The 25,163-nt window shown below is 38.5% G+C and overlaps 1 protein-coding gene across 2 annotated transcripts in view; it reads left to right on the plus strand.

Moving 5' to 3' along the window:
* The window catches only part of LOC135426385 (leucine-rich repeat-containing protein 15), a 53,684-nt gene extending 29,032 nt beyond the window's left edge, over positions 1 to 24,652 (plus strand). Inside the window, exons 2-4 of one of the 2 annotated variants that reach the window (XM_064679458.1) lie at positions 17,783 to 18,802; positions 18,869 to 19,230; positions 24,505 to 24,651. In XM_064679458.1, the coding sequence (XP_064535528.1) occupies positions 17,793 to 18,802; positions 18,869 to 19,211 (1,353 nt within the window). In that variant the 5' untranslated portion in view covers positions 17,783 to 17,792 and the 3' untranslated portion in view covers positions 19,212 to 19,230; positions 24,505 to 24,651. Of the gene's footprint in view, positions 1 to 17,782; positions 18,803 to 18,868; positions 19,231 to 24,504 lie in introns of both variants that reach the window. The other variant, XM_064679457.1, reaches the window with a different exon arrangement.
* Positions 24,653 to 25,163: the final 511 nt, after the last annotated feature.

Consider the following 25,163-nt stretch of genomic DNA (forward strand, 5'->3'; position numbering starts at 1 on the left):
GCCAAAAAGACTCTGCAATTGTTGTTGCTCAGACAGCGGCGTCTGCAGATGCTATTTAGTAATTTCTACGCTTTTGTAAGTATTAATGTAGCCGATAGCCGAATAACAGCCGCAAAACGTGTGAATGAATAATAATAAAAAAACAAATATGCGTATAGATTTAAATAAAAAAACGCAATTGGAGCCTTCACACATAAATCCTTTCCTTATTTAAAGTTCACGTTCTCAATAGTGTGTCGGTGTATGTATGTGTTTTATTATCGCGCTGCTTATGCCGGCATTGTCCCGCCCATCACCCGGACCACCGCCTGCCTATCAGCTTCTTGTTTATTTATTTATACATATGTATGTGCACGTAAATGGTGTATACATAAGTATATTAATATATACTTTCCACCATTTAATGTACATTTTTTTCGCTTGCTGCAAAACTGATTTTGATTTGGCAACGTCGAAACATCTGCAAAGAATTAAAAATGCGTTTTCAGGAAGACCAGAACAAATTTATTAAGTTTCTTATCAATAACTTTTGCTCATACTTACCTGCTTGAACTTTATTATCTGAAGTCGAATCTGGGAACTTTCGTTTATGAGCTTCTTCTTCATTCTTCGCTGCGATTCTCCTAATTTGAACTCACATTTCTTTGGGATAATACTCGTCATTTGATTACTATGTATGTATATTTAATCAATCTATAATTAAAAAAGAAAAAAAAACATTAATAGCTTATTGACATTTTTATAGAGATGTCGCATAAGTCAACATCCTCTTCGTATCGATATAAATGTCCAATTTGCATTAAAGTATAACGACATATTAAGCCAAAATCGGACTTTAACAAAATTTACATCATTCAAATGAGATGCTTTTTGGACAAACATATTTTGGAGTCTTTTAGCAATATTAATTTATATATTTTAGATTTCAGTGGATACACACATATTTGTTTGCATTGCTGCTGGTATAAACTTTATTTTAATTTATATTAAGAAATGCACACAGTCTAAAATTGACAACTACTAAATTTGTATTTACAAAGCACCAAACATTGCGGAACATCCGTCGGTGGTAGTTGCAAGTTTTACATTTCTTTCTCAGAGAGTCCAGAAATTAAGTTGCAGCTCTTACAACTAAATCAAATGTTTTGATAAATTACAAAACACACGCTAACTTTTCGTCCAACAAAATGGCTGAGCGGCTCTTGATGCTTATCTGCCATTAAAATAGGGCAAAAGCCTGGGCCCCTTCCTCAGTCGATTGCGTTAGTGCAATGCATTTTGCATGCTTGTGGCCCTGTGGAGGGTATTTTAATTTGTCATGAATGGAAGGAGACATCTCCGACCCCAAGAAGTACATATATTCTTGATAAGTATAAAGGTTGTTGATATTGCCCTGCCCGTTTGTCCGTTTTTATAAAGACTTGCCTCTAGATCCGTCTTTCTATTGCAGATCAAACTAATATATATATAAATCACCTTTTGTTTTTCGAAATATCTAAGCCAAACTTGTGTAGGATCTTATTATTATCGGACTAAGTATCTATAGGAAAAATGGGGTGAAAAATGCGTTGGAGCGGAACACTTTTCCTCACCTACCAGGGTATTTAATCGTTGTTCTTGTTTGTATAATTTGAGCGTTCCGAGACTTGCATTCGTGTGTAACTAGACTTAACTTACACTGTGCATATGTATGAATGGACTCGTATAAATATTTATTTGCCCGATGTACACCACAAGTAGTTTCTTGTCAACAGGCCGCAAAGCTGTCAAGTCCTCGCAAAATTTCATCCCAAGCCAGTTGTAAGGCATTTGAGGCACGTGAGAGCAACTGCCAACTCAGGTGACCCTCGTACAATTCGCAAATTGGCCGTGATTTATAATAGTGCACCAAAGGGCAACAGTTTAAGTTGTCAGCAATGAACATCTTGAGTGTTTAAAGTTGTCATCATTTCATATATTTACAATTATGGGTATTACGACTCGCTCGTGAGCTTTGGCCTGCGTGTAACTCATACTTATTTATTTGAGTTCTTCTTGTACGCTCGCTAGTCGCAGGTCTGACGTTTATTTTGGACTTCTATTTTTATGCGGCGCGTGTGCGGAATCATCGGCTGGAAGATAATTGTACAGAGTATTTGCATTATTATTAACAATAAAATGAACAACAAAAAGGAAAAGGAGACGGGGGGCAGCAGCTGCGGCAGCAGTAACACGTGTGAAAATCAAATTCCATGGCATCACCTACGCAAATTACAAAATGAACACACGCACCAGAAATAAAAGGGGGGGTCCCCCAAGCCGGGGCTTGTGTGGGTGACCGGTCAGGCATCTGGGAACCTTTCATGGCGTTGGACATCCGGGCACATGGATAGCTGGCAGCGGGTTAAGCGCACTCGCCATGCCAAACAGGTCATCTCTCGCTGCTCGCTCGCTGCTCACTCATATTCATTCATCGATGATTATTGCGTTAATTATTATCCTGTTGGCTGCCTGGCACGCTGATGGGCAACATGGCTGGGGCTGGGGATGTGGCTGGGGATGTGGCTGGGGATGGGGACGGGGATGGGGCATATTTGTGCGTAAACTTCAAAAGGAATGCCAGCTATTTTCGTGTAAGGCCGACTTGTACCTGAACCCCGTTCACTACTCGACGAGAACACATAGGCATGCAACACGACCCTCGACGACCCCAAGCAACATGTCCTGCTGCTATCGCTGCGACGCGACGCGACGCGGTGCGACGCTTCGGGCAAGTCTCTACCTCCAGTGTTCCTACCTCGGATGCGTTCAGGGCCTGTCGGCAACTGGACTAATAATCATTTACAAAGCGGCCGCTACACAAAAAACATAGCCCCCTGTGTTAACGTTGACGTCGCTGCTTCTTTTGTTGTTATTGTTCGTTGCGTGTTAAACGTTTTATTTTTATCCTTTTTGCTTGGCAAAAGTCTTGTTCCTAATTCTATAGACTCCTAAACGGGACTAGCCGGAAGAGTTAGACTATGAGGAGAGGCAGGAATATGACTAGATATGCCAATATGTCATGAAAATGTACGCTATTCATCACTATTTAGTTTGTAGATACTAAGAAGATTGAAAATAAAATGCTTCTGAGTGTATAAGTAACACAATCCTATTTCAAATTCTGATTGTGACAGTTGTCCCTCGCATAATGTTTGGGAATCCAGTTCTCACACTTATCGCTGGGCCTGTCATTAGGTGCATGGCGTATCCCAGAGGCTAAATCTTAAATAAGACTTAATCAGTCAGCTAGCTAGTCATAGCGAGAAATAGCTGGAACTCAGGTCTGCCTAATGTATTTATTTAATTAAGCCCGCCACTGAGACGTGGCTATAATCAATCAAGAAATTAGTGACCTAGGCATGGGAACGAATGTGGAAACTGCCAAATATGAAACTGCAAGCCGTCAGAATGCAAGCCGGCGATTAGAGGGCACTTACTGGAAGCTCCCATCCCATCCTGTTGATTTATCCCCTGTCGCATGATGCACGCGCCCTCAGGTGCCAATTAGGCATTTTGTACATTTCAAAGGCGACAATTATGCTCAGGAGCAGGTCAGGTGTCTCTTGGCCGATATTACGAGAATTTGCCGCGCTTTCCAATTGCAAGACAAATTTGTTCGCTTTATTTGTTGTGTGTTGGGTCGTTTGTCTGTGGACTAATCGAAATTAAATGACGTGTGAATGCTGGCAGCTGTCGAGCATTGCTTTCAGTTGTTGTCGCCTCTTGCCAATTTTCGATTCCCAATTGCCACTGGGCTTCGATTCCATTAGTTTTTTGTCCAATACAACTGTCGCCTGTTGTTTGCCGACTGTCCTTTTGTGTTCTGTTTTTTTTTCTCTCTCTCTCTTTTTATCAATTTTGTCGTGGCTTTTTGATGGGGTCCGCCAGCAGGCCCCATAAATTATGACGATTGCCGATTACATGTACGACTACGAGTACGATTGTGATTATGATTGCCAACTGCCGTTTGCGGCTAATAAACAGCCCCAGTCAAATAAATCCACTGGCAAAGCTCTCATTTAGCACCATATTCGTTTTGTTGTTGTTGTTGCTTTTTATCTGTTTGGCAGCTTGCACGTATTCCCAGCCTGAACATTTAATTATTAGTAAATAAAAAAGAAGCGATAGTTTTTTTTCGGCAGCTGCCTCAAGACAACTTGGCTCTGCTGAACGCCAAAATGATCATCAATATTATTGATCAATGGATTTTGGCTGCTTTATTTACGCTTGGTAATAATTGACTTTAATTAAATGGGTATCAGAAGCAGACTTTTTCCACTTAATAGAGAATGTAGATTCTTAATCTGTTTTGAATACCGAATCTCTAGCTCCAACTTTAATATATTATTTCTGATAAAATTACAGCTAAATTAAAGTTATTGTAAGCCTTAGCCTTAAATAAGAATGTAGATGGTAAATATTAATGGATTTTTACATTGAGTGTTTATGAGTTGATGTTTATATTATGAAATTTGTGCGTGGTTACCTTTACTATAATTCGTATAACATGCTTAATGATTTATGAATTTCGAATAGTTTTTTACGGTTCACTTTAAAAGGGTTGAAAAGGGGTCGCTATTGGAAAATGTTTTTGTCTGAGTCTGCGAAAGTGTTGGCAGTCCGATAATATGTGTTTTGTTTAGTTTGGAGTATTGGGGTTGCGGAATTGGCAGGTGTTTCAGGTGGTGTGGGTACGGTCAACAAGGTTTCAGAATATTATAATCCCTCTGTTTTAATCAATTTTCTTTAGGTAAATTTTAAACTAAAGTAAGCACTACAGAGAATCAAATATTTCATATGATAGATTTTAATAACTCAAAGTATTAATTCAAATAAAAAGGTATTGGTGTGAAGCCGGGGATATTTTCTGCAAAGTTTGTTTACATTTCTGAAGGGTATCATCCCTCCACATTTTCTATCTTTATATATGTATCACAATAAAGCTCTCAGTTCGTTACTTTGCTCAAACAAGTTGAATCGAAAATATATGTAGATGGTAAATAGACAGCAAAAGGCAGTTATTTAAATATATAAGAAACTAGCGAGCATTATCCGGCATTTATTAAAATGTAAAAAAATATACCAGATTTGGTTTGATTTGACAAGCGTATATGAGTTTAAATAAATGCTTTGAATGAATATATTTTCGAAACTATTTGTGTATTATTGCTACATATTGAGCTTCGTCTATGAGTTAAACGTTAAACTAACAAAATATGAATTTGATTCTTACCTCGCAAGTGATCAATAAACTCCGACCAGCTTATTTGTCAACGTGTAGCACGCAGTGGCCAGCTGGAAATAGATTGCAATTGTCATCAAATTTCGCTCAATGTGTCATTATTTGCAGCTTTGTGCTTGTAGTTTGAGTTTCTTGCTTGAAAAATGGCTGACGAACCGCAAAACAGCGTCGACAGGCAGCTTATTTGCATATAAATTAAAACTTAAAAGTAGCTCAAAAAGAAGCCGAGAACACATACGCCCATAATTTGATCATAATACTAACTACCACGACTACATGACTACGGGAATGACTGCTGCTGGGGCAGACGCTATGCGAAACAGTTTCTTGTTTCGCTGCTCGGGATGCGGCTTTCAAGTTGCTCGTCTAAAATTCCGCACAAATTTTATAAATGTCAAGCAAGGGCGGCTTTTGCATGATTCCAGCATAAATCTCACATTAGTTTGAGTGTGGCATAAAAAAGAATGTCGCATGTGCCCAGTATTCAACGAGCTACAGACAACACTTTTGTCTACATGTCCTGTCCCGGTAGTAGCTATGGCCCTGGGAGCGCTGTCCTGGCTGAAGCATGCAGAATAAACCGCAAAATATTTAAATGTCTTTGATGGGTAGCTGTGTGGCACAAACCCAATTGCAAACTATTCTCTTCTCCAACAAAATACTCGATGAATTTTTGTTTCGGCTTGGCATTTTGTGCACTTCAAAGTATTCGCAGAGTTTTCAGTCGCATTGCAAATATTTTCAAACAACTATAACGAAAATTAATTACATCCGCACCACGTACATATCTAATATATATAGCCAAGAATGAACGTCTATGGGAACAGCAAAAAGAAAGAAGAAAGCACACACGTTTGCCAGGTATGCTAACAGTTATTTTAAGTATGCCGTGTGTGTGCTTTATATGCTGGCCTAAAAGGGGATTGATACATCAGATCATTAATAACCTCCAGGTTGTTTCGAGTTTTTCGAGTTGATTCGCCTACTTTCCTGAAACATTATTTGTTTAATTTCACGGTACATATTTGTATAGATTCAAATTTGTTATGATACTGTGTTCTCAACCGAAAACAGTATATCGGTTTCGTGTCTGTCGGTCTGTCAATCTAGACGATTACCTTTTACTTACTTACTAATACTCTAACCAACTCATCTTTTCACAAATCTCGATGTCTATCAAAGTTTTAGCGATCGAAAAGTTCGAGATGTTGCATTACTAATGAATCTCTGTCGACGGCAAATTAACAACAAGGATCCGCTGCCACGCCCATAATAAAAGGAGATTCTTTCTCTTACTTTTGTTACACTAGAAATAGAGTAGTACACAGTCGGGAGAGTCCAACTGCAACTTTTTAATCTTGTGTTTGTCCATGCAATCGACGAATAATTTATTGCTGGTATCTGTGAAATCCGTTTTTACAACTCAACCGAATCATTTAGTATATTTTGTAGCATTGCCTAATGATGATTGGCTGCTGTTTAATTACTTTTCGAATGACTACCAAGAAATCGAAAACTAAAATGAAATGTAAAAGAATGTTAATCATAGCTTTGAAATATCCATTGCGATCGATTCGATAATCTTTTTAGTAGTGCATTAGTCTATGATATATGTTTAACTGATTGCGAACCGTAAAAGTAAGAAAGTTATTTGGAAAATTCATTTGTGATGTGATGTTCTCGGTAAATCCACACCTTCTGGGTTAATAATGGAGATGAGAGATTGTATGTGCCCGACGGAACCGGCCGGATCGGACAATAGGACTTTTCGTTCGAAAAGTAGGTTTTTGCATAAAACACAAGATAACCCGGCATTTACTAGTTATTACGCTGCTTATATATAGGCTAAGTCTTGACAAGGTCGCACTACTATATTATATAGCTCTATAGGAAGAACCGGTCGAAAAATTAGTTATTAAATATTAAATATTATGTGTTCTCAAACAACATTTGCGTGCTTTACTATTTTCACAAATCTTATTTTATTTTCACGCTTCTCATGCGTTCGGATTCAAGCTTTATCAAATTTTTGATGTAAGTCTGATCAATTGTGGTATTTCCAACAGAACAAAACATACTCCATATTTAATCGAATTATTGACAAGTTGTATTGCTCTACAATCTCTAGCTTGCTTTCATAAAATGAACAATGTGTTCGTGTTATGACAGGTTATTCCCCATTATACCCTGTATCCATAGAATCTATGTATAAAAAACCAAAACGGGGTTACATTTAGTATAAATATTCTTGATTAGCATCAACAGTCGAGTATACAACGTAATTTTCGCTAGCTACTTGGCTTGCACCCGTCTTGGCTCCGGTTACACAGTCTAATTGCCGTAATCCATTTATGGAAGGTAGTGTACAATACGAAACGGCCCTGTCGGAGAAAATAAAAAGCTAAATAAAAATAATAATAAGCCAGGCGAGAAGTCGTTGCAATATGACAAGTCTTGTAAAAAATAGGGCTCCACCCGCCTTGACCACCTACTGACTTCTGTATAATAATAAAACGAAACACGAGACTCCTTCGAGGAAAAGCCTTTATATAAGTCCGATAAATGCCGGGCATGGGCAAAACATGACAAACCAAGGGCCGTCAGACGATTTACATTACTTACTTTGCGGCGTCTCTTATTTTCCTCTTATTTGGGGGAATCGTACAAGGAAATGCTGCGCTTATTATAATTTCCTTTGTGCATTAGTCGTTGTTCCCCACCCTGCGTAGCTTTGCCTACTGTGCACAGTGGGTTACCTGGCTAAATGCCATTTCGCTGTAAGCGCCTGCTTTTTATGTTCTTTTCATTATACACTGTTCACAAAGTGAAAGAGAGTGGTTTCGCGCAAACTCCATTCCTTTATTCGCGTTCCGTATTTTCGCGGCTATTGAAGCTTAACATATAGACTGGTATTGGTATCTGTCGTAACTTCTGCTGGTTGACTATTCATGGACATTCATTCTGGAAATCAAATAATATTATTAGATCTTGTCTCACCAATATTGAAAAATTTTAACAAAATTGTTGCAGCCTCGCCCATTCACCCCTCAGCTTATTCTAAAAATCAATATTTCCCAAAGTCTTAAAGTCAATACTTTATGGTAAAAGTCAACGAGACTCTCTTCCACTGAGTTAAGCTGTTATTATACATAGAAAAGAGTATTGCGCGGTCTCTTACACCCCACTGCCACTTTTTACTTGTTTCTATGTTTATTACCAACAATAATTGCAGTTGCTCGTGATATTGCCCAATGCATTTGATACACCCCCAATACCAACAACCTTTTCTGTTTCTTTGAGGCTCGCTAATGCTACTGAAAAGGAAAAAACAGAAACCAAATAAGTCGTTTAATTTTTTAATAAGATTTTGCGGTGTTTTTTTAACAATATCATGAAAACTCCCAGCACGTGCTTCCTTTATAAGCTCTCCCCTCCATCATAAAATTTGTTACAGAAATTACCCCAAAAATGCCAAGAATGTTTGAATTTTTTAAAATCTCTTTCCTATTCGGGTTTCACTTTCCTTTGGCTTAGGATGATTTTGATTTGTGTGTTTATCTTTCGAATTTGTACTGTTTCTCCACGCGCTTGATATTAAAATGAGCGGAAATAATGTTGTCCTAATATCCGCTGTTATTTTTTGAAATAAAAGCTAATTTTTTTGGACAGCTGTTGGAAAATTGCAATTTGATCTCCACGTGGCTTCGATAAATTTATTAAATTCTTTATTGCATGTGTCCAGCTACAGCTGTCAATGTGAAGTACTCAGTAAATAAAGTACCACAGACTGATAAAGCAATGATAGGTAAACCATTGATAGAATTGTTTACAATGTTGTAGTTAGTAATGTCTGGTTTTTATGTTTGTTTTGTATTAGCTCGATAGACGATAGTTGTGATAGTCTGCAAATCCTCGGTAGCCTTTATTGGGCTGTCGCTGCTAACGCTATGACAGCAAAGTAATAGAGATCCGAGATGGAATTTCTGTAACAAGTAGCTCGGCCTGACAACAAAGTTGCCGTCGAAGCTTTGAAGTTACCGCTCGGGCACTCAATTTGCGATGTTCAACTCTACCCTGAACTAGCCCACACAAAACGAAAAACAGAGGATGAGTTCTAAGGAAACAAAATCCGAATGCACACTGACAATGCGTCTGGACGCTTTGGAAGGAGATCCAAAGTCTCAGACGACTTCTTAGTTGTTTCTTTTATTGATCGTTAAATATGATTTAGGCCTGACAATGAGATACTGTTAGGAGCGAGCGGGCCATAAACTCTTGCGGTTTCGGTGTTGGTTTCAGTCACTTTACTTTGCAAGCAATTTGCAGCTCAAATTAAACAATTTTGTTAATGTTGTTTTGCCGACAAAAGCCTAAATCGGCTACCGTTGGGTTTGCGGCCAAGCCGTATTGCTTTGCATTTTTTTAAACATTTTAATTTATGATGTATTTAGCGTAATCTTAAATTGTATTTATCAGGCTTTGTTGAATTACAAATGTAAATGAAGTCCTTTTTTAAAGTAAAATTGCATGCTGGCTATCAATACGGAGTTTTTCTTCTTCTTATTTTATACAACAACCAAAATACATAAACACAGAGGTAAGGTCATGGTGAAGCTATTTTAAGTAAGTCCCGGTCCCATTCATTCGGACTTTAAACTCGTTGCGAATTGTAACGCTTGAAGCAACGAAAAACTGCAAAAACCAAAAGAATTATATGCAGTTGTACACAAAAAGAGGATTGTTCGTTGTTGTTTTCAATGAAATATTGTGCTTCTGTTTTGCAGAAAACAGTGTTAAATAACATCTCACATACTATTGTAGAAAAACATTGTGCAGCACTCATCTCGTTCATGTCGAAAACCACCAATATTTATATAATATTTGTACGTTTAATATACAATGATTGATTGTAGGCTATTGTTGGCAAGAAGATGAAAAGAATTAAACTTACTATCAATGAGAGCAGCACAAAACAGCCTACACCCAATCACGACGAAACTTTTTCAGCCACCGTCAAGGGCTAGTCAAAGTCGCTATCGAAGACACAGCTGTCAAAGCGACGCATCAAATAAATGACGGCGACAGTCAAAAATTTTTGTCACGCAGCTTCAAAAACGTTGGCAATGACGACAGATGTAATCAGTTCCGCTTACGCAAGTCAGAAGTCGAAGTCGTCGCCGAAGCTGTTGTCTCGAAGCCCGAAAGTTGCAACTAGCGATAGGCAATAGATGGTTTGCTGTTGGAATCATATGGGGTCTGAGGATTAGGATAAGGCTGATGATGATGGCTGTCGTTCGAAGCAGTAGGAGGGACAGGGGAGTGTGTCCCGCGTGTGATTGACAAGGATTTATGATTGTTGTGCAAATGTTTTTAGTCAGTTGAAATTTTAATATCGAAGGGCTCGATGTGAACGACCTGCTTAGATCATTTCAAAAGACTGGCAAACATCGCTCATTCATGTGCTGTGAAGATTGCATAACATGTATTACACCAAACACCCGGTTCAGTCAACTTGGCCAATGTGCCCCAGCAGCCGACGCTTCCTAAACCATATGTGCAAACATTTGCGGACAAATTTTTCTATGCGCATTGCATTTCATCTCTTAGTCGAGATATCACAGACCAGGACAACGAGACCCTTTCAAGTTGCAGCCACAGAAGTGACTATATGTATCTGTGCATGAATATTCATGCCTTGTTTATGCACATTTGCGTGTCAAGTGAATTGCTTCCATCCCCGCTCCCATACCGTTCCATTTCTTTAGCTGTATGTCGCTCTCTCTCTCTCTGTCTTGCCATCTCCATATATTTCTCTCACTCTTAGCCACTCCGTGCATCTCGCCGTATGAGCAATGCTTCCCCTTAATTCTGTTTCCTCGTCCCCGCCAGGACGCATTCAAGTTGTTTACCTTGGCAAATGTGACGGTGACGGGAGCTGTGTGAAAAATGTCTATTTATGCTCACATTTCATTTGAACGTGAGCTTGTTTGTTTGCCAATTTGAAGTGCCAAAATGACGGGAAGTGGAGGGCATGCCTGGCAGCTTGGGACGGATGATGCAGCAGACTTTGATTGCAGTTTGTGCAGTGTGTGCAAAAAATGGGGTCCATGTCCAAGTGCTGTGGTAAATGGTGAATGGGCAATGGCCCTAGATTTGAGTGTTTGGTATCAAAAAGTATGCAAACAAATGTACGATTTTTTCGATAACCAACGGAATATTCGATTGAGTTGTTTCACATCCAAATCTTATCTCGACATGAGATGAGACCACCTACATTAAAATTGGCATGAATATATTCACTCTAAAATGACTTCATGCATTGGGAAACCCAACACCTTGGAGGCAACAAATAAATAGTTCAATACGTGTTCGTACTTTTGTATACCCCAACTCATTGACAATTGTTAAAAAGGGTATAATGGTTTTGGCCAAGAGTATGCAACAGGTAGAAGGACGCGTCTCCGACCTTATAGATACTAAACATTCTTGTCGCGTTTTGGTATACTAGAGTTGGAGACTTCAAAATTGAAACGTACGTCTTCCTTTATATCACGCACAAATCAAGTTTGTGTCCAGTTATCAAAAATCTTTTCCATATCCATGAAATCGAATACAGTATAGTATTCTGAAATTCCGAGTTCTTTTGAAGGATCCAAAACTTGAAGAATCTCCTTTTTGTATAACCTTGGGCTCTGATACTTTCATACATTTCAAACCTAAGGATCGGAGAAGAAACACCGAAGATATTCAGGAGCGAATTCTTGATGATATGCGGGCTAAGGAAGAAGCACATCCGATCTATGCGTGTTTTGGTGTAGAAGGATGTTTGACAATTTTTAACGGCAGCTCGGCGCTGCGTTCAGGGTATTAACTAGTCGAGCGCTCCATTTCAGAGCGCTCTTGCGTTAACTGATTTTATTTGAGCTCACATTAAATTCAACAAACGAGCTTTGATAGTGTCTAAACAAACAGACCATAAAGCTTTCTACGATGGCGCAGCACATTGTGCGTGGATAATTGAACTGACTAAGCTAAAAGAAATGGCCAACAAACATCAGTAACAACAACAATCAGAACAACTAATTAAATGCCGCAACCCCCAAAGTCAAAGTTTGTGAACTCGTTTTCATTACGAGTTAATTTGAATGTAAATGAACACAGGGCCAAAAGAGAAAAAGACAGAAACAGAACATAACTGGGACAGAGTAGATAAAATGTTTTCGGCTAATGTTTCAATTAAGTAGACAGTGAAAAATTTAATTTTCTTTCATTTGGCAAGCAATCTGGAATGAAAATATTCTGAAGAGGGCCACCCAAGCCGAACCCCCGATACGTTGCTACAAAGTTCGCAATTGAGTCGCTCGGTTTTTGGCTCGGTTGTCCTGGGCGATGTTCACAAGGAATTTCAATGTTCCACTCATAATTTCCATTAATTGCATAGAATTAATGCCGTTGACTCCTGGAATGGAGCCTGTGTCCCGCTCAGTCCGCTCAGCGCTCCGTAGTCATTTCTATAATTTGCAACGCACTTTAAAAATAGCTGCAAGTGCATTAAAACATTAAACATCATTCAAAAAAACAGCAACAACAACAATCTGGCTTAGGCATTGAACGGCAGCAATCCGGCTTTGCTAATTTCGGACTTCTGACGACCGGCCGGCTACTGGCTACCAGCTTCTTTTTATTTTAAGGCGATAAGCAGCCGGTGACTGGCTGTTAAGAGACTTAGCCGTTTTCTAGGCACGATCATGATTTAGGCATTCATATACCAGCGCAATTTTGCAAATACCACTCAGGGGCATTTATGCGCGAGCTGCAGCTTCTGCAAGGAGGCGGTATGCAAATTTGCTGTTGAACACTGTGCAACATGAATGGCCACGCCCATTTCTTTATGGTAGACAATAGCAATTGTCATGGGAGCATGCAACGTAACTAAGGAGCGCAAACCAACTTAAGGCTGTTGTAAAAATATTGATTCACATATAAACTCTTCGTACTCAAGCCAGTTGAAGAAAAATTAAATTTTAAGCACGAAAATTCATCTTTATAATGCTCAACGTTATTTCTGGCTGGCTCATTAACAATGTTAGATTCTAGATCTTATTTTGGTTAACTCCCTTACAAGGACAAATATATAAATCATACGGTTTTCCCTAAAATAAATTATTTTAGCTGTTTGTCAACGGGTTAACACAACTTACCATGTCCTAAGGCTTTCTGTAGTGCCAGTTTACTTGGTTACTGACGTAATTGTTGACAGTCAGAATTAAAACAGTTCTTAGTTACACTTTTCACAATTTCTTTTACTTCTCGTACTGCAAAACATCTCCAGAAGGCCATTATTCCGTTTCTTGTCGCAATGTTTCCCTGACAAATGAAAACAAGAAAACAGCAACACGTGTCCATTTTAATTAAAATAAATAAACAGGCGGAAACATAGAAATAAGCCAAATAGAAAAAACTACCATTCCCTGCACTAAACAGTCCAAACACCCAAATTGCGCGGTATGGGCGTTGCCCCAGTTCATGTTGCCATTACCATTTCCATTTCCATTTTCATTTGTTTTCAAAGGCAAATGTCAAAAATTGTACGTGCTATTAAATTTCATGCGTCTATTTGATTTGCCACTAAGGGCGCCACGGGTAAGGGGGCGAGTGGGATACGGACGGTCAGGCCTAAGGCAAAGGGTTTGGCAGAGACGCTTTCTCATTGCGTGGGCGCTCCGGGCTACATAATATGTTTTGGCTGCCTTCTTGTACTTGGTATATTATTTCTGTTATGAAACGTGCGTATTCGAATTTGAAGCGAATTATTATTTGAGCAACGGAAAAGCCCTTCAGGCCAATTTTGGCGCAACTGGAAACGTTTCTTGGAAAACCATAGCGCAACAACTTAATTTTTTTTTTGTATAGCTACCAATTTGCATGCGGCGTATAATTTACAATAAATAAATCAAATGCAAATCGCATAAATAGAAGACCACCAACCCCATTCATGGCTATTCCATTAGACGCCCAGACATTCACGGCGGAGTGTGTGAGTGAGTTATTAGCTGAAGCCGAGTCCATGCCTTGCCCTTTTATGAGAGCAGCCCTTTGTCTGGCCTGGATTAAGACCATTTATTTGCTTGTCATGTTGTGTGGTAGTCTTACAAAAGTATTTCCCATTCGAGCTGGCCTGAAGTCCGTTCAGCGAGTCTGGGAAAAAGCTTTAGAATAAGGCGATTCCACATTGCAGTCCAAGAAATCAAAATCAATGAAGATTTGTGGCACAATAAAGTTCAATAGTAACATGGCTTCCAGTTCATCCACCCCCTCTCACTCCCTTGCCTCGATTGCCAGAATTCATCAACTTTTGAGGCCACTGAATCCCCGCTTGGATTATTGAACGCCAAGTTGATGCAAACTTTAAACAAACCGTAAATTATTTAATATTAATTTGGAAACAGTTAAATGCCACTAAAATATGCTCTTGATTTTTGTGTCATAAGGCTTGGGATAAGTCTTAAGAAAGCTAATTAAACTTGCCACGAGTAAGAGTTCTTATGCCCCATTTCTTGTCAATATACATACCAAATTTAGAGTCCCCAAATCTTATAACCATAATCAAAGGGCTTGAGATGTTGCCGATTGTTTTTATCGCTTTCAGGGAAATGAGGAAGTATCGAGTATTTAGAATAGATCATAGAACCTGCGTTTATATATACCCTTAATCAAAAAAAGCATCAAAAGCATTTAGCTGCCCGCCTGATCGACGGTCTGTCCTTATGTATTTTGTTTCGAATCATTGATAACTAACTTTTCTATTTTAACGAAATCGATCAAATTAGATTTTCAAGTAAGGTTTTCACCATATCTTGGTGCCTTTAAGAGCTAGAGACAGAGTCTCGTACGTATCCAGGATATTATTTTTTCAAACTTGTGCCTGCCCCATCTAGAGGTGTAGACTTGGGCTGTGCTACATACATACTATTATATGACATGTTAAAGCCCTAAAAATGTCCTACAGATCATATAGTAATTTTGTTTTTTTTTTTTAAGTTTTAAGATCAGTTCAGGATTGGCTTTAAAGCGCGCTGCAGACTTCCTATTTGCAATCTAAGTGGAATTCACTGCAACTTTACCAAGGTAGATAAAGCTAACATGAACAGGGGAGAAACGAATTTTATATTTCTTGCGTTGAAGAAATGGATATTATCAAACGAAATGCTCGAATCCAAAACCAAAGCTTATATTGGCTTGCGTTGGTAATAATTTATTGGGTTGCCTATACGAAAGATCTCGGAAGATATATGACGTCTTGCCTTTAAATATAAATGCTTATTTTTGATTGATTCAATCAAAATGAACGAAATGAACGAAGATCGTTGGAGTACGCTCAGTCCATGTACACATTTAGTTGGGAGTAATCAAGTTTTCTGCATGCCTGTCACGTAATTTATTGATTTAGCTCTTGGGAATACGAAACGGCGATTCGAGGCACCAAAAGCAAATCGTAAAAAATGTTTGCCACCGCGCTGCCTGAAGCCTCCAGCAGGGGACGGGGAATGAGATGGAGGAAAGTGGCCTGGCGTGAGCCTGGCCGGCTGATTGGTTCATGTTGATGTGATCATAAGGCTGGCGGCTGCAAATTCAAATGCATTGGGCAGATCTGCGAGTGCAACTGCGTAAAGGTGGGCAGCCATTTACGCATGAACGCCTCGAACGATTCACCAGGCCCGGTCTTCGACTTCGACTTCGACTTCAACTTGGACTGGATAGTCTGCCTGCGATTATCGATCAGCAGACGCGAATGAAGATAATGGCCGACTTGCCATTTTGCATTTTTGCATTTGTAATGAAACTAAAAACCAGAATGAAATGTAATTTTTGAACCAAGCAGCCATATCCACAACCAAGCCGCAGCAGCACACAACAACAAAAAATACAGTCGCACAGCATAGTTGATCGACATGCTCTTATTGAATGCGAACTAAAAGGCGCATTGAACTTTTGGAGTCGCACAGAATCCACATACATATGAGAAGATAATAAGCAGATAGTAAGGGCTTAAATGATATAATTATGTATCCATATTAAGTTGTATATATTTTAAGTAAGTTTCGGTTTTGTGTGCCAAACAAATTTCAACATTTTATTATATCGATTTTTTTTTATTTTTAGTGATTGTTCGCTCAATACAGAAAACACAGACTTATACTCACTTTCAAATGCATTGGTTAAAAAATGACTTTCTGAGATATGGCTCAATTAAACAAAAAGTAAATAAAATAAAACTCTGCCCATAAAGCCAAATTTGAAATCCTATTCTACTGTTCTTAAGCCCTATTACCCTATGCAAATTAACTAAGAAAAGTAGGATTTAAATTCACCTGCCCGCTTTAGTGCTTATCATCAGATCTAAATGAGATTTTTGGTATATGCTCGAAAACACTGCTCGTCCTGATCAAGAAAATATATAAGCTCTTAAATTCATCCAAATGTCAACAGACAGATAGATAGTAGTGTAAGATAGCTGTATAAGACACATGTTGATTTCTAGAAATGTAAGCAATTATCGAAAGTCAGGTTTGTGATGTTGTGCAGAGCGGACATATAGAAACCGCGGACTCAATAACTCGATGAAAGTTGAAATAATAAATAATTAAAGGCATGGAATGCATGATACCATCCTGACAAATAAAACCATTCTGTGACGCTTTGCACATGCTAGCACAAGGCTTCCTAAAAAGACAAAAGAGTATAAAAGCTAGTTTGTGAAGAAACAGGCAAAAAAGCGGAAAAAGCTATATCGACTCAACCTGTCAGATACAGTCTTGGATAGAATTTGTTTAAAATGCTTTCTATATATATTTAAGCAAAATTTACCTAGAGAACGACTTTAAATTTTAACTTACCCGAGCCCGATCCTATATAATATATCATGCCTTTGATCGCGTCGATATCGATTAAGGTCATAATTGGAATTCGAGAAGTGCAGATCATGTTCACTAGAAATAAATAGATAAATATCGCTCTTTAGATTCAGTTTATTGGGTAAATAATTCTTTTTTTTTACACTAATTAAGAGTATATAAACTGTATAAGGTCGGACATGTCACATTCTTTGCGCTACAAATTTCATAATAAAAACACAGGATTCCTAAATCGTATTGTTTTTTCTTAACATCGTACAGCGGCGATTGTGTTCGTGACACGTAAGACTACACGCTCTCATCTCTAATGAATATATGCAACAAGTTGCACAGTAAATTGCAGATAGATAGATAGGCAAGTAGATGGCCTTTAAGAAAGAGAAGAACTTCCAGGTAATTTGCAAAATGGCTACATCCTAGTAGAGCAGAAATTCTGTCTAAATTTCCAGCGCATTTCATTTCCATTGAAATTTTACCTTACCTGAGAGGTGAGATCAGCTTTTTAATGAAGCAATGGTAAGTAGGTAGGCAGGTAAACACATTTGATGGTTGAGTTTTGGTTCTGCTACTCTACTTTATTTATGCTGACTTTGTTTCCTTACAGCGTTCAGTCGATGCCGAAGCACAACTCGAGGATGTTGGTCGCGTTCTTGTTGCTGAACCTTTTCGTGTCCAGCATGCAGGACAATGCAACTGTCTCTGAGGAAGCACCTGCAATATATACCACCAAAGAGGGCTGTGAGTCATTATTGAAGAGTAACAATGAGTGCGAGTGCCAGGATAAGCGCATCAAGTGCGGTATGGTAACTCTTAGCAGCTCATCCCAGCTCTACAGTATCAGTTGCAGCATTTTTGATGTACGCGGCTTTGGTTACTTGCCACCTCTCAAGGCCGGTAGCATTGGTCGGCTAAGCATCGACAACTGCGCAATACCCAACCCGCAAACTATACGCAGCCTGCTTTTGAAGCTGGGTGTTAGTAACTACACCGAACTGGAGGTCTCCAACTACTTTGAGACGCGCGACGAGCGAGATGAGCTGCTGGAACAACATTTTACAAATTACCCCGGGCTCAAAAAAATCTCTTTAATTGGGTTTAAGGCGATGCTACCCGCAAATTTTTTCGAGAATGTTACCGAGATCACCGAACTCACGCTAAAGGGCAGAAGTGATTTGCCAGGCACATTGCTGCATCCTCTCAAACATTTGACGAGGCTATCAATTGTTGTCAGGAATATGGCTAGCGTGGCCAGCGAGATTTTTGCCAAGCAGACGGAGTTGCTCCAACTGTCGCTTGACTGCTCGCTAAAGAACAGCAGTGTGGATATGTCCTTGCTTAGCTCAAAAGAGTTGTGGCACATGACCAAGCTCCGCGGCTTCGAGTTGCACAACTGCGGCGACAATGTGCCCGCCGAGCTATTTTGGAAATCCGAGAATCTATCCTACATTGGCATTCGTAGCAACATTAGTTATCTGGGCAGGGATTTCCTCAAATCGCAAAAGCAACTGCTGATGCTACACTTAGAGCGCAACAACATTGCCAGGCTACCGGACGAACTTTTCCACCACTCACCAATGCTGCTTGAAATTCACCTGGCCCACAACAATTTGGATCGCATACAAGGGTAGGTCCTCATGTGCTGATAACCTTCTTCTTGCTCTACAATTCCACACTGTTCTTTTCTTACTAGCGGCCTTTTCAATAAGCTAAAGAATCTCTTGGTCTTAAACCTGGAGCACAATCCAATTACAACTGTTGCGTCCAATGCATTTTCCGCTGTGGCCTCGGCTCGCATTTATATTGGAGATCTGTTTAAGCAACTAAATAACGCAGATTGGGCGCGATCCACGAACGCTACGCTATGCGAGGAGGAGTATATCAATGGTGTTTGCCTCTACTGCAAACGTGACGAGTACCTGGATCACTTTTCAGCGAAGGAAATATGCAACAAGCCTAACGATCCTGGAAAACTGATTGAGGTCCTCAATCGTAAGGTTTTCGAACATCGCCTTCATCGCCTCCACATGTCCTAATCGACTCCAAAGCAAGAGAGTGAGTATACAAATCTGATGATGATTTCATACAATAAGCAAATCTCTTGCCTTTTCGAAAAACCCATTCCCCAGGGTAGAAATCGGTGAGAAGACTGTATAGAATATATTTCAATTTTTGTACAATCGGGCTAATAATCGGTTAGCTTAAGACAAAACACCCAATATTTTATTATTTGCATAAATCGTATAAGTGCCTGCAAACTCATTTTTGTATATTTTTTGATAAAAAGAATTAAAGGCGGGTGGCATTTTGTAGTCAAGCACACCCGACTGCAGCGTTCTTACTTGTTATTAACAGAGTGTATAGAAGCCATTTGGATATGACTGTTGTACAACATTACTGGTAAAATCAATTTTCTTTCACATTTTACAATATTAAATTTACTCTAAAGCAGATTCGCGCTTTGAAATTGAAATAAAAAGGCATCAGATACACAAACAACATTATTATTTTTTGCTTTCTTTAAAAGGCGAGAGGGAAGTAATTCCTTGAAAAAGTAGGCTAGGGAGACTGCTGGGAAGTCAACACCATATTGTTGTGTATAAATCATGAACAAAAACAATTTATCTTCTGATTTGTGGCAAGGGATGGTGCGGATAAAATATACAAAACTTTGCGTTTGTTCATCTGTTACTGTTTCATTAATGGAAACGGGCGCGATATGTTAAATCAAATAACGCCTTACATTTTTTTTGAGTAAACTTTGTAAGCAAAGTTTTAATTTTGTAGAGCAATAGGGTAATGTATGCAGGTTAACTGAACTACACAAAACAGCAAAATAACCGATTTAAGAATTCAAATTAGAGTCAGACGCGTGTCGTTTACATGCTTAGCTTGTATGAAGTAATATGGAAACAAATAAGAATTCTCTAGTCGGGATTGCAAGTCTTAGAGATACCCTGCAGTCGGCATTCGATCATCCTTCTATAAAAACTCACAAAAACACACCTTTACGCCCCTACTCTAGAGCTAGAGTCACCAAACCTTACATGATTCTTCTAGAATAGTATATATATATATATATATATCAAGTATCTTTCATTTTATAACTATCGCCACCCCATAGCCATAAATCAAGTGGATAAACCAATTTGTATTGCCCATCAATTTAAGCCACAATTTTATTGAAATTGTCTTTTTGAGAATACACGAATATTCTATAGCACAATAATATCTACATTTCACAATTTCATTAAGATCGGTTAAGAAACACAAAATTTATTAAAGAAACCGTGGTTTGGCTGGCCACGAGTTTGCGGAAGCCAGCGCAAATTGCAGGAATTTCTGCATACATTTACACACGCACTTTCATGCGCGTCATTATTGATTTCTATCTACAGCATTGCAGGTGCGATTGTATTGTATTCTTTGCTGTGTATATGTGATGCTATTTTAATTCGTGGCAAAAGAGGGTATCTCTTAGTCGAGAACTCTCGACTAGAGCCTCTTACTTTTTTTTGTGTATAACATTATCAACAAACTATAGGAAAACTATAGGATTAAAACGCATTATCCTCTTTTCGAAGCTTTAACTTGTTGGGAATTGCAAGCGTGAAGTAACAAAATAAAGCAAAGCATTTCTGAACGTCTTAGCATACAAACGAATTGAAGTAGAAGAAATAAAAACTTAACTTCAAACAAATATTATATAAAGGATACTCAAAATGTCCTATTTAAGTTTCAAACTTGCAAAAAAAGAGGTGGAGAAAGAGCGAGAGTGTGTGTGTGTGAGTGTGCAACCAAAGACATGCGTCTGTACGTATGTATTAGACAATATATTCAATATCAGTTTCAAGTCTGCGTTTGAGTCACATTTTACTGCGTGTTAATGCATGCCATAACTCATCGGCTTAACGTGTGCTTTCTGGGACTGCACACTTTTAGTTCGCGGCGGCACTCTAATCTTAACTTGCTGTTTCAGGTGCCACTAATAAAACGCACGGCAAACTGACGCCACCAGCATACAGTAGGCTGAGATCACCGTACTACAGAAAATGCATTTATTCCGATTGTGTCACATACATTGTCCATCGGGATTTTCTTCCTTGCGAGCGACTAATTTGTCGTGGGACACATTGCACTGATAGGAGCTCTGAATGGTAGGCTAATATTGAGGGCGGTATTCTTCAGAGTACAGATGTGTGTTGAGTACCAAAGAATATACAATATATGGAAGGGACATATTGCACAAACTAAAATGTTGTATGGCCGGTTCTGCTAGCAACCGGCTCACTGGACAGTCGAGCCGGATAGACGCACTATTAAGGTAACGCTCAAATCCATCCAGTAGAAAGCATCTCCTTCTACTGATAGTATAAGTAGTCTTGATCTTGTTCAACGATTTGGTCAATCTAGGCATGTCTCTTTTTTCTCTATCTAACAAAGTGTATAAACACTTTGAAAGAATCTATATATATGAATTCCTTAATATGTGTGACTATATATCAGATTTGGAATATATTTTCTACATGCAAGAAAAGTACATTTTTATGATGATTTCTCATTCGATACTTAACTCTGTTTTAGATTCTGTTAGTAGTTAATTAATGCATTTATTTCCCGAGCTATAACCTGTTAAATTTAAATTCGCCTTGCAGGAATAATAACATTTTGGACCCCATCTAAATCCGCAACTCTTGCTCTAGATATATACTTATTTAAGAGGATATGTTGAGTAACTTTTTTAAGTATGACACACGGCGAGCTTGATGAAAGTTCACGTGACTAAAATAAGGCAATGTTTCCATCTGGTAGTATTAGGGAGTATGAACAAATGTTATGACAGTAGGGGGCATCCTTTATCTGAGGCGTCTCGACTGGAACACTGAATTCTTAAGCTGCGTTTTTAATGTTCCTATTCGATTGTATTGCAATCCCAATATTCAAAACTAACATACATACCGTACAAATGACACTCGTGGTTGTTTAGAAACATAGCTGTGTAGCAGTATCTGGCGGATTTATTTCAAAGCAATACCCGGTGAACGAACTGCAGCCTTATAAGCTGCGTTTATCGCTTTGTAGAGGGCAGACGACAACAGCAGCCAGGAACAAACAAACGAAAAACACAACCGCCGTATATGAAATTTATGGGCATCAACGTTCATTTTGAAGCGGGCCCCCGACTGGTGGCCGAGCGTGGATGAGGACGTGGATTCTGTCGACGAGTCCCGTGTTGGCTGTCTACTCGTATAGCTAGTCAGTGGCTGGCTTGGCATTTGTAATGCCTAAATGCTTTGGCGAATTGATTTTTGGTGTAAACGATGTGCAATTTTAATGGATTGTGCTGCCAGATAAGAAACCCATGCAAAGGCTGGGCCTTAGACTTGGGCTTGGACTGCCGCTTGCCTGGCCGCCACTTGGCCATTCCGTATTTCGTGTCGTTTAATTGAATTTGTTTTGATTAGTTGTAGCTCTGCGATGTTCATATGGATGCGCAGCATTTTGCAAATAAAACTTAAAGTGTTTGCCATACGGGTATGCGTTGACAGCAAACAAATTTAAAGTCCGCCTGTCGAAAATGCAAGCTCTTCGTTCGTTTCCCGCTCAATGTGATACAACAATCTTTATAGAAAAAAATAAATGTATCATCATGCTGTTAACCTTTGTGCCTTGAGGCGGCTTGCCGACAATTTGACATTGTTCATATTCATAACATGGGAGCAAAAATGCAAACCTGCAAACTGACAAAAAAAAAATGCCAATTTAAATATTTTCAAATATTTTAACAAGGCATGCGAGGAAGCCGTGCTAATTTGCCAAACCCAAGCGTGTGCGAAATAAAAATTTTTAACATTTTTGGGCCAGCGGCATAAAAAAACATTAAGTGTAAAAGGTGAAAACTTTTTTAATTAATTAAGCGTCCTCTTCAGCTGCATTTTTTACAGCGTGAAAACACACAATGGTAAAGATTTCGGGCATATCGTAAAACATTGAATTTATTCTGAAGCTAGGATTAGTTAGTTCACTGTCTGGTATCCCAAACAAAAGTCAAGTGGCACAGTCAATTTGAATTCGAGAAACAATGAAATGCAACGTCCTGCAGTCTGGCTTAAATGAATGGCAGGATAAAAACCCGGCATCCAAAATGCAGTCAATGCAGTTAACTTGTTGATTTTTATAATACTAGTCTACAAACAAAATTATTTTTCAACAGTACTTACATAAAAAACTTTGAAATGTTGTGCCAAAAAATATGTAGTGCATCGATAAAGTCATCTCAGATCCAGAAAAGTATCTCTTTTACTGATTAAGTTGATTTAGCTTTGTTCATATGTTCGCCTATTTCGATGAATTTCGACCCAGGTAAATATAATCCTAGGCATCCAGAAAAAAATGAAAAAATTATAAAATAGAATAAATTGACCATATTGAATTGACCAGACTTATATTTTAAAGGCTAAAAATTCACATAAAAATGTAAAAATAATTTAGATTTAAGGACTCCATTTACATTCGGCATGTGCAGATGATGTAATGCAGCTTTAACTTTATTCGACGATTTGCTTCTCCCTAAAAATAAAAGCGCTACAGAAGTGTTATTTACGTTTTACCGATTAAGAGTTGCATATTAGATATGAAATGGCATTCGGCATCTAAGGCGCAGACAAAAGGCGATGTTTTGTAAGCTAGTGTAACCTATAATTGTGAGCCTCCCAGAGCCTTGCAATTTCAATTGTTTGTCCGTAAAAGTCAATTTGTGAGCTGACGCAGAGCCTGTGTGCATTTCAATTAGAATAAGATTGACAGCTAAGCACGGGGTTGTCCAAGAGCATAACAATGGATGTAGCCCGGACTTCAACGAGGCTCCACTGACACTGTGCGATAAGGTTAAACGCCTTCCCAAGACAAATGCACTTGGCTTGTGGTTTTCCGGATTTAATTGAATTTAATTGATTTGCGTTTGTGCGAGGGGCAAACATAGAAGTGTTTTCGTTGGGATTGGTTGCTCTTGGTCGTTGGGCTTGGTATTAAAGTTGTATGCACACTTGAAATAAACAAATTTTGCACAGCATAGAAGTAAAAATTTGAACTGTCAGCATTGGGTAGAAAAATGATTTGTGCTGGAATTGTAAGAGCTTAAATTTTTTAATGCTTCACATACTCCAACAGGCGTACTTACTGAAGCCTAAGTTAATGCAATTATAGCCTACATATAACCAATGATTTCATAAAAGCCTAAGTAAATATCAATTAAATAAAAATGTAAATTCAATTAGTTAAATTAATTTGGCTTTATACGGTACTAAAAATTAATATCTATTTTTTCAGTTTTCCATGAGTGACAAATGCAAAAAAAAGGGACACCAATTATATTATAATTAAATATTATCTTAAGTCTACTTCTAATTGGAACGCATAACTAGGTTTACATCGTCAAAATGTTTATGATTATCAAACTGTTCTATAAATAAAGATCTTCTTCTGATTTATATTCAACCAACACATTTTCAGCTATTGTGTTATTGATACAAGTGAAATTCTTAAACTGCTGTAAGTCTACCTCATTATAAGATATTTATTTTTACTTACTAGCCGTTTGCCGTTACTCTTTCTGCGTGCGTGCAATTGCAACTGTAAGTATAAGAAAGAAGAAAGCATCTCCACGCACACACACATCGATAAATATCGATTTTTAGACTTGGTTTTTATGCATAACTCGATCATTTGAAGACCTATATACACCGAACTTGGTGTATGGGATCTTGTATACCTTCTGCGATTCCCACAAACACATAAATGCGAATAATTTAAATAAGTTAAAATCAGTGTGCTTTGGTATACGTATAGTGTACGCATGTATGTTATAGTATTTATGTGCATAGAAGAAAGTTCGCATGAGTTCGGTGTATATCCTAGTTGGATCTTAAATTAGACCATAATATATAAACTTACATCTTACAAGTAGAATGCTTAACAGTAAACAGTAA

This window comes from Drosophila montana, unplaced genomic scaffold (genome assembly GCF_035044405.1).
Source record: "Drosophila montana isolate Dmon_TW-CO22-7 unplaced genomic scaffold, ASM3504440v1 contig_1_1, whole genome shotgun sequence".
In the NCBI taxonomy this organism is placed as follows: domain Eukaryota; kingdom Metazoa; phylum Arthropoda; class Insecta; order Diptera; family Drosophilidae; genus Drosophila; species Drosophila montana.